Source organism: Acanthopagrus latus, chromosome 8 (assembly GCF_904848185.1).
Source record: "Acanthopagrus latus isolate v.2019 chromosome 8, fAcaLat1.1, whole genome shotgun sequence".
NCBI lineage: Eukaryota > Metazoa > Chordata > Actinopteri > Spariformes > Sparidae > Acanthopagrus > Acanthopagrus latus.
This window is the reverse complement of record NC_051046.1, coordinates 29,501,278-29,512,385: the sequence shown is the minus strand read 5'-3', so window position 1 is coordinate 29,512,385 and position 11,108 is coordinate 29,501,278. Positions and strand designations below refer to the sequence as shown.

General features: G+C 39.1%; 1 protein-coding gene across 1 annotated transcript; it reads left to right on the top strand.

Annotated features, from left to right (window-relative positions):
• The first annotated feature begins 2,792 nt into the window (after positions 1 to 2,792).
• Positions 2,793 to 9,834, top strand: LOC119025008 (G1/S-specific cyclin-D1-like). The gene is made up of 5 exons (XM_037108275.1): positions 2,793 to 2,996; positions 4,614 to 4,829; positions 5,254 to 5,413; positions 7,569 to 7,717; positions 7,818 to 9,834. Exons 1-5 carry the CDS (start codon positions 2,793 to 2,795, stop codon positions 7,977 to 7,979), a joined length of 891 nt encoding a protein of 296 aa, XP_036964170.1. The 3' UTR covers positions 7,980 to 9,834.
• Positions 9,835 to 11,108: the final 1,274 nt, after the last annotated feature.

Sequence of the window (11,108 nt, the reverse complement as noted above, 5' to 3'; positions counted from 1 at the left end):
CAATCACTGTAGAGAGTGTGGCTACTTTGCTACATAGTGGTCAGTGCTGGATGCTAACTAAAGATTCCCTAACCTCTAATAAGATTTCTATTGTTATTATTTGTTAAGAAATGTCAGCTTTAACACAAGCAATGAATATACCCCAGTTTACAGCTGGAAAAAGACATTTATGTGTGCAGTAACTCTTTAAGTGCAGTGTTAATGTAAAATGGAAGGAGTGAACTGCTCACTGCAGAGCTAAGGTCTGTGAATTTTAAATATTAATGTTTACCCAGTGGGCTCACATTTTGCTGGAGCATATCCCAGCACGCATTGGTTAGAGATCATCCTGATCAAAAGGTTGCCAGTGGATGACAGTATTAACACACAAAAAGAGACAACATTTTCTATTCGCGCTTGAGTTACCTTCAGATTTAAAGTAAAACCAATCTTTGCATTGAGTTGTTCGTGAAATTTGACTTTTACTTGCCTCATGTACCCATTATTTACAGTATATGGTTTGTCATATTTTACATACATACTTTTTAAATTCATGCACAGTTTGCAGATAATATTTGTGTGAGCATCAAAACTGGACCATGGAGCAATGGAAGAAGTTGGTCTTGTCTGATGAATCATGTTTCATTTTACATCATCTGGAAGGCTGGTAGTGGGTGTGTCACTCACCTGGTGAAAAGATGGGCAAACTGGGCAACGTTCTGCTGGGAAACCTTGGGTCCTGCCATTCATGTGGACGTTGCTTTGATGTGCACCACGTACCTAAGCATTGTTGAAGACAAAGTACAGCCCTTCATGGAAATGGTATTCCTTGATGGGTGTGGCCTCTTTCAGCAGGTTCACGCACCTTACCACACTGCAAAAATGGTCTAGGAATGGTTTGAGGAACACAACAGTGAGTTCAAGGTGTTGACTTGGCCTTGAAATTCCCCAGATCTCAATCCAATCAAGCATCTGTGGGATGTGCTGGACAAACAAGTCCAATCCTTTTCATCAACATCTCTAATGTATCTCCTGTATGGAAAATATCAATTTGATCATATCATTTTTTTCCCTTGACTCTTCCCTCACAACAGTTGGTTGGTTAAGGCCTATTAAGATGGGTTACACATAGACTAGTGTGGCTGCATTGTTTTCTGACAGGATCTTTCTGATTTTCGTGTTCCATTGGGGGAAAAGCCAACTCTTGAAATGTGTTTTATGTGGGAGTGACAAATCCTGATCAGAGATAACTCCCAGATATGTCGCTGTGTTGCTGGAGGCCAGAGTAATGCTATCCGTAAGAGCTATATCATTAGATAATCTGAGATGTTTAGTGCTCAGCACAATAACTTTTGAAGTGTAGCTAACTGACTGTCATGTGGTTAAATGAATATGAATAACTGTGTATCTTCAGCTTATCAATCAAAATGTATGAAGTGTTTTCAGATAATATTTCCTCCTGGAAAAAGATACTGTATAAAATTAATTGCATTGGTCCGAGCACAGAACCTTGTGGAATTATGTGATTAATTTTGGCATGCAATGAGGATTAATTGTTAACTTACACAAATTGAGATCACTCTGATCACTCTGAGTAGGCCTTACACCAGCTCAGTGCAGTTCCTGTGATAACAATGAAATCTACCAGACACATATTGATGGTTTCAATCAGGGGTTTTCAATAAAAATTCATGTTAAAGAAAATGTTCTCAAGTGAAGGTAATAACCTCATAATACCTGACTTGCTTTATGATGATTATTTCAGCAATATTGTCAGCTTTCACATTGAACAGGGACTGTAAATAAGTACTTTTATAATAAATAAATGTTCTTTTCTCAATGTCAAATAAGGGTTGCATTTTAAAATAAAGTAGGCTACATAACAGAGATCCACTGAAAACGTGCCTCTAGTTTGCATGTGTTGAGAATCAAGCTCTAATAGAGGAAGGAAGTAAGTTACTTTCCCCTTTAAAATAAGAGCAGAAGATTTGCTAGTTTTATGAATGTGTAGGCGACAATAACATCAATAACAATACCATAACACAAGAGAAAAAACATATTTGCCATACGGTTACTTGTATATATATATATATATATATATATATATATATATATATATATATATATATATATATATATATGAACAGATATAAAATTCCATTCAGTGTTATAGTCACAAATGTTAATGGTGGACATTTCAAGATCTCAGCACCACACACCAAAATCATCTCCATGGCCAGATCACTACAGGCATGTGTTTTTGTAGCCTAATACGCGTGAACCGACCCTTTAGATGAATAAAAATAAATATTCATCGATTTCTGAAACGTAAAACGCTTGTGCTGTTTTATTTTGAAACTTGGGGCCGGACGGGGATTCGTCTTCTGCTCTGTGACTTGACGCGAGCCGGTGATAAAGGCGGCGCAGCAGCAGGGAGTCGATTGTTAACTTGCCTCTCTATGTTGGTCGCGAGGCCAGCAGAGGTCTGGTTTGCCTGTTGTCCTGTCTTGTGTAACAAAGAAAGTAACTCATAACCCGGCGAAAAAGGAAGAAACTGACCCATTGACACAACGGAGACAAACAACGGATCTTTTCGATTAGTATATTTTTCGTAACTATATTCCTGTAGAAGTAAAAAAAAAAAAAAACCAAACAAACAAAAAACAAAGAACGAAAACAAAACAAAAACTGGAAGACGCTCAAAATGTTGAGCGGTTAATAATCTATTGTAGTTGTTGATCGATAGCTGCGCAGACGCTTGTTTTAAGGTTCGTCACTGCAGGGACTCAAAGCGGACAGGCTCAGTTGGGTCAATGGAACCTCAGTTGATGTGTTGTGAGGGAAACAGGCCTGCCATCCGGAGGGCCTACCGGGACTCCAACCTGTTGACTGACCGGGTCCTGCACGCTCTGCTGCGTGCAGAGGACAAGTATCTACCCGCTTCCAACTACTTCAAATGCGTCCAGCGAGAAATAGCTCCCTACATGAGGAGGATAGTGGCTACCTGGATGCTGGAGGTGAGTTAATGCCACGACATTACATGTACGAAGAGAGTCTCGTTTATAGAGCTGGTGTTAAAAGCTGTGCTCGTGTGTAAAGTCATGTGCTTGGTCCAGTGTTGTCTTTTTGTGAGGAATTCAGAGCCAATGGTGAATCCAGCAATGTGACTTGGCTATCAAATCTCAACTTCAGGAATAGATTGGGCATGCTCACTAGCGCCATTGTTGATTTTGTGGAAGAGCGTCCATGCATTTATTTTTTAAAAGATTAACTAATTCAGTGCCAGTTAAAGCTGTAGTCCGTAAAACACGTAGTGCTGAGATAAATTAAATATTATGCAAAATTGCCGATAAACCAGCAGCATTTGGGGTTGCTTTTTTCAATCAAGTCTGGAATTGTGTCGTCAGTGGAGAATCGTACTGGAGTTCCCATCAACCGCAATCACATTGTTTCACTAGTGGCATGATAATGTAGCTTTGTGTTACAGTTTACGCTAAATTGACGCTACCATGTGTAAAACGGTAATCCGATGCAGTCTATGGCGTTAAAAAGTCTGCTACCTATTCATGCGCGACGCGCCATTTTCTTAAAATAAACTTTTTTTTTTATTGCACGTTAACTTAAGTGTTAAGGACAACAGTTTCAGTCCACAAGTTATATAAAAAGCTAAATGGAGTAGATAAAGTAAAATGGCATAATAATGATACTTATAGACAATGTTAAACTGTAGCGAGCCCCCAGTGTGTGCAGACCACGCGCTGCCTTTGTGTTGGAGGCTCTTCACCTCGCTGTGCTGTGTTAAGCCTCCATGTCCTCTCTGTACACCTACCGTCGACATTTCTTCAACTTTTTAGAATGCATTAACGCGGACATCTAGTGTAGCTTGGATGTAATCATAAAACCACAAATCGGAGGGCGACTATTTATGTTGCATTTTATTGCTGAAATAGAAATATATCTTATGTCATCTTCAGGTTAGTCTATATCTACTAAAGATACATTTGGAACTACAGCTGGATCTAGATTGAACTAGGTCCAGTTTGTCACATCACTTGTTCTTCGAGGTTTTCTATTTATATGAAACCCAGAAAAGCAAAATATTCTCACACCAATGAAGCTGCTACTGATGTTTGGTTTTAGTTTTTAACTGACTCTACATTAATAATAATTTGCAGTCAATCACCTAAATTGTCCCCTATTGACAATTTTTAATTCATTTCTTACATATGTCATTACCATGAAATAGATGAGCAAATTCTGCTATGTTTTGACCACTTGACATCACTGCAGCTTCTGCTGACACCATTCTGAGTACTTGAGTCATGATCAAAACTGTAGCAAACCATCGGCCTACCTACTGCATTTTCAGATTCCACAAACTTCTTGGTCAGTTCTTTACACCTGAACTCAAGGTCTGCTGAAATTGCCGGCAGTGCTCGCTTTCTCCAAATCTAAAATGTGTATAGCTCATTCATTAGCCACATTTTTACAGAGTAAAGTAACACGAGGCCATGGATTGCACAGGCACCAAAACTGGAACTTAAAACCAATGTACCTGATACAGTGAATTTCATAGTGGCATTGATAAGAACCAGTATTTAAGTGCACACTTGTTGTCTGGTTTGTGTGTGCAGGTGTGTGAGGAGCAGAAGTGTGAGGAGGAGGTTTTCCCTCTGGCAATGAACTACATGGACCGCTTCCTGTCAGTAGAACCCACAAAGAAGAACCACTTGCAGTTACTGGGAGCTGCCTGCATGTTCCTTGCATCCAAACTGAAGGAGACAATCCCACTCACTGCTGAGAAACTCTGTATCTACACAGACAACTCTGTCAGACCAACTCAGCTGCTGGTATGTCATTCAGCAGTGACCACTGCATTAAAACACTCAGTGGGGGCAATATAAACAAGATGAACGCAGTTGTTCAGATCAGAGCATCTAAGCAGTGTGTTGACAGATTGCCATAGACTTTATGGTCCCTCGGGGATGATGCCTAGTTGATTTGGTAACCTCCATACCTTTTCCTGTAAGCCCGACTGTAAGGTGAAAACGTCCCATTTGCCTGCATTTAGACCATGACTAAGTGTCAATTGTGGTATTTTTCATCAACATTGTTGTCATTCAACCTTTTCTCCAGTATCACCTCAAAGCTGAACATTCCCATAAGTAGACAAAAAACTCCAATCATCATCTTTTGTTAATCCCTGCATCTGTCTCTTTGGATCACTGTTGCACCTGTGTTTCTGTTTCACACTCTGTTCTCATCCACTCACAGCAAATGGAACTGCTGGTTTTGAACAAGCTGAAGTGGGACCTGGCTTCAGTAACTCCTCTAGACTTCATTGACCACTTCCTATCTCAGCTGCCTATCAGGAGAGAGAACAGACCCATACTGAGGAAGCATGCTCAGACCTTTGTGGCACTGTGTGCGACAGGTATGCATGGGCCTACGTTATATACATGACTGTATTTTCATAAATTCCTTTTTTAGATTTGCACGCTTGTGTCAATTGTAGGTGATGCGTGTTTTCAGGTGTGTTGGTATGGACAGTGATTATTTCTGATATGGTTCCGAAACTATTGTCTGAACAGTGATGATTTTTGTCTAAAAACTGCAAAAAACAGCCCGACCTCCATCTCGTGGTTCATTTTATTTTTGCAAATACTGTAAAACAATAAATCCTATATCGGTATAATTGTTTCATGTCTCAGTGTAGGTAATTTGCCTGTGTGCTCAAACCCTAATTATGTTCACTGAATAATTGGGTCTTTGCAATTTTACATTAATTTAGTCTAATGGATTAATAAGGAACAGCGAAGACTACTGAAAATAGAATGTCCATTAGCAAAACTGAATGTCCATTGATTTAGCATTTTTGCAACAAATCTATAACAAAACCTGAAAAATGCACCCGTGGAGTAACATGAATGAGTTTTAATCCAGCATGGCACTGTATGTTGGCCAGTGAAATACATGCTAGTCCACATTCCTGCTAGATGACTTCATAATAGTAGTGCAGTGCCCGTACCTGTCCGATTGCTACGTCTCTGGTTTTGCTGCTTGTAGCTTTCTTGAGGACCGCTCATCCAAATCACTTGGATTTGTGATAACTCGCAAAATGTTTTAATTCTTATTTCAAAAGATGGTCTATATGGTGGAGTCATATAATTGCCATTATTCGTTTGCAACTAAAGCCTTGTTGTCAAATTTTAAAATAATTTATTAACAATATAAATGTAAAAATAACTAGTTTCAGCAGTCAATTGGAAACTAACTGTGAATAAAAAGTCAGAGGGTACCTGCCATCTATTGACTCTTTTTCTATAACTGCAGTTTCACAGCAGATGTTGTTCAGGTTTACAGCTGACATTACTATGTGTCCTAAACTGGGGCACAAGCCCAAATTGAAAGTCAACATATTATATATTATATTGTGTTCCTTCTGTATTATTTATCCATGCTAAGTAACACGTCCTGCTACTGACCTGTTCTACTCGGCTTATGATCTTTGGTCATGTATCTGCACCATAGTAGGTTAAACATGCCAGTCCTACAGTGACTGTAGGCATTCGCACATGTGTTTATCTAATGCACATACTCAAACTGAGCACATACTCATGACACATTACTGTACACTCCACATTGTTTTCTGTCATAGTCTGATTGCCAGTTTATGTGATTTGACCCTGCAATGTGATATTGGGCTGCGTGTTTTTCTAAAGTTGACCCCGTCTCAACTTTTTTTGGCATGTACTGCCAAATGTGACACTGGGGGTGTGGCTGAATCCTCAATTCCACCTTTGATATCGAAGGTCGAGAACGTAACATAATTTCGATTGATATCCGACGTACAGTGGAGACTGTGACACCCCTACAGGAAACTGTGTGCTCCAGCAGAGTTTGGGCTATTTGTGTTAGTCGTTATAATAGGCTGCAGGTTCTGGTGTTTGCCCTGAAAAAATAAAATAAAATAAAATCCCTGAAGAAAACACAACAATTTGTGATTTAATCATCTGAACCACTTATGATTGTGATATGTCACCTCTCCAGAGCCCCAGCTCTTTACAGCAGTTGGTAGACCTCTGGTTTTATGCTTTTATTTTATATAGCACAGAGCAGTAGTTCAGAATGTATTTGTACTGAACGCGTTGCACCACAACAGTTTGAGACTGCACTTCTGTAGTTCCTCAGCAGTAAACCTGCAGAGTATGAAGTAGATCTGATTAAAGTTTCTTCAGAAACGCGCCCCACAGACGGATAGAGAAAGAGAGATTTCTTGTTTCCTTGTAAGATGAACGCCTTATTTCTGCTGCTGTGATCATTTTTCACAGTTTAAACTTCAAAAACAAGCTATTCCTCATACCGAACAAAGCAATGCAAAAGGTGGCTACTTTGAATAATATAAATCCTATTCTGGTTTTGTTTACCACTTTTTTGTTGTGTTTATGTATTTTTAAAAAGGACTGTTAAACATCTCCAGCAATGAAAGTTTGAATTATAAATGTTTGTCTTTACTTGGTTCTTTTTACTGTCATAAGCCACTGGAAAGTCATCATATCAACATTAAATTCCATCATGATCTTCCACAGATGTTAAGTTCATAGCTAGCCCTCCATCCATGGTAGCAGCAGGCAGCATGGTGGCAGCAGTGGAGGGCTTACAGATGAGAATGGTGGGCAATGCCTTGATGTCTCAGAAACTGACAGAGCAGCTGGCACAGACCATCAAGAGTGACCCGGTGGGTACATCTGTCCGTGACATACTGAGTACAGGTTACATTCACACAAGAACTGGGACTGTCTTTGATTTTCAAATTTACCTAATCTCTTTCTTTTCAGGACTGTCTCAGGGCGTGTCAGGAACAAATCGAGTCGCTGCTGGAAACCAGTCTCAGACAGGCACAACAACAGCAACACTCGGTTACCATGGAAGTTAAGAACGTCAGTGAGGGGCAGGACCTCTCAACGACACCCACAGATGTCCGGGATGTAAACATCTGATTGAGGACTGCCAATCATGATACTGGATGAAAAAACAGAAGCAGGTTGAACGGATGAAGTCATTTTTGACACACGCATACAAAGACATATGGCTTTGTTTTACATAATGAAATGTGTGTGTTTTAGAGTGCTCAGAAGTGACTGAACTCTTTGTATCACAACTGTGAATATGATTCCAGTTTGAACTGTTGCGGGGACCAAATGGAGATGCTGACTAAACACAATCATATCCAGGACATTGTCACATTTAAGACTGGAATTCAGCAGCCACTGAAGAAATGGTTGATAGACTAATGTGTGTTAGTGTGGCTTTTTGCCTGTGGGTAACAGTGGTATGCACCTCCCAAGGTGTTGTTTCAAGACCTAATAGGCCAGTATGAACCGTTGCCTCCTCACAAATTCTAACTCTGGCCTCAGAGACTGATGGGGATTGGTGCATAAATTCATTCCTGGGCCTGTATTCATCAAACATTTAGGAATTACACTAAGAATACTCCAAAGAGCCAGCTTGGAAGGAGTAAAAACATTCTTTGCTAAAACTGAGCTTTAAGACAGATTTGTTAAGTCACGCTTACTGACAATGAAGTGTTAAAGCAAGCAGCTTACTGGCTCAAGTGAACGTCAAATGCACGTCAGTTGAAAGTAGTCACTTAAAATAAGTGTCCCTGAATTATACTTACCTACTGCATTAAAAATTTTGCAGACATCAAAGACCCTTACAGGCTACTCCTTTAAGGACCTTTTGAGACCTTTAATTTCAGAATTTCATTTGAAATATGAAAAATGGCTTGTATTTAAATTTATGAATTAAGGTGAAGGATTGTAAATATCTTTCACTTTTAGTCATTTGACTAATACAGTTCCTGGCTCATGTATTAAGTTTTTCCTCACCAGTTGTCCTCAAACAGACAATAAAATGGTATGAACCAGGAGTAAAGTTGTGTGATATAGTTTACATTATGAACTGCAATGTTTTGCTTCAAGACATAATGGACATCTTGCAGAAAATGGTATCCAAATACAATGGGTGAGATGAGACGACATCTGTTACCTTCTGAGGTTTAATTTGAATCCAAAAAGCACACATGGTTGTGTGGCATTAACTGATAAAATATACCTATTTTTTGGCAGCCATTGTAAGTTCTAATCACTTAGCACAAAGTGTAGGCTGTTGTGAATCCAAACTGAAACCTTTGTTCTAATGTGATGCAATGTAGTGCACAGTTTCTGCCACAAGAGGGAAGTCAGTCAGTGGGATGTAGTGACTGCCAAATATCAGTTTTGGATTTGTCAGTTAGACAATGAACCCCAGCACCGTCTGATCAAAAGCACCAGTCTTTGACATGAATTTCATCAGCTGTGTCGCGTCATATTAAAATGTCATATTTCCTGTGTGCATTTGAAACAAAAAATCAGTAACTGTTGAAAGTGGGAAGGCTGAATCCAAATTTTGTTCAAAGTTTAAAAATGACTTGAAACCTTTTTTTTTTCAACATCACACACAGAAGGTCTTTCTGTACCTCAAAAAAGTGATGAAGCTGTCCTAATTTTGTGAGGTAGGATTAAGTGTACAGCTTTATTTTGCTTCTGATATTTATTATTTATCATTTTATTTTTACAGTAACTTTACAGCTAAAATTCACTGTATTCTAAAGAAGAGGAAGGTATGTCAAAGAGTGCTTTTCTGGATTGTGCTGCTCACAGCCATGTTGTTGTAGTCTACCTACACAGTGGTATGAATACTGTTTTTGTATAAGAAACTGCCCTCAACATTAGCATGAATCAGGTGCCCTCTGTTGGGCTGCTTTTGTTTTAGGACAGAGCGTAAATATGAATTAAAGGAAGATTAATGAAAGTCCTAAAGCCTATTGGTAACGTATGATTTTCTTGTACATATTCTGCGTCATGTTAGCAATGACCCTCATTCTACAGGTACGGCCACAGAGAGCTGACGTGATCCCGAAACCTCCCAGGTGCTGTTCTAGAAGGAAGAAACTGTCATTCAAAGCCCCGTTGACATTTTAACAACGCTACTAACTAACAGAGCGGAGCCTTTCTCAACAGAATGTTGTCTAGCTTGTTTCATATGTTTGGACAATAGTTGTTCTAGACTTTCACAGCTCTCATGTCAATGCTCAACAAGAGAGGCAAGTCCTCCAAGAGCCTGTCAATGGGTCCAGCACGGTGTTTGTAACAACAGCTAGACAAAGATGAGCAAATGCTGGTAACGTTTTTAGAAGAGATAACGACTAAAAAATTTAATTACTTAAGAAGTAAATGTTTGTCAGTTTTATGGACATGGAGTAAGAATCTGCAATCCCGCATCTGGAGGTTCTTACTGTGCTCACAGATGCTTAGTGAAAACATTACAATGTTTATACTTCTTATAGCAGCTGCTGTAGTGAATTTGACTTTAGAATATGAAAAGTAAACTCCAGGAACATGCTTCATTTTTCAGAAAGATTTGGATTTGATTGAAAACTTCACCAGTGTCACTAATACTAGGTAAGTACCAGGTACGTTCTTGGATGTTGTAATCACCCAATGGTCCGTACACAACCATGCCAATTTGTGATGTAGCCAGTCAGGATGCTTTCTATTGCTCCTCTGTAAAAGCACAAGTTACCTAAGCGAGAGAAGGGTTTTCTGTGCTTTTTTTATTATTTTTTTTTTAACCAGGTTGGTGATGCACAATGACCATTTCTCTGTGATGTCCCAAGGGCCTAAAACTTCTTTTTTAGATCAACAGTCATCTCTAAATTACTATTAGTAATACCAATGTTGACACTACCACCAGCAAAACGAATATTATTATTAATGATATTATATTATTATTAGTGTTTTGGTTCTGGTCTACATTGTTTTTTCCAACAGGGTAATAAACTTGTATAAAACTTATTAAACACTGACCCTAACGTGGTGCGAAGACTGGATCAAATGACAAAGAACTGTTTGAACCCAGCTCAATAGGTCGCAGCAAAAAGGGAGACCACACAAAGGCAAACATTTAAAATAATGTTTTATCAAATCAAATTAGACCACATCTGAAAGAACACAACCAAGATTGCTAGCCCTCTTATAGCAAGTGAAATAATCAGAGGAAGTTTCTTCAGGCGTTGATCATTCTCC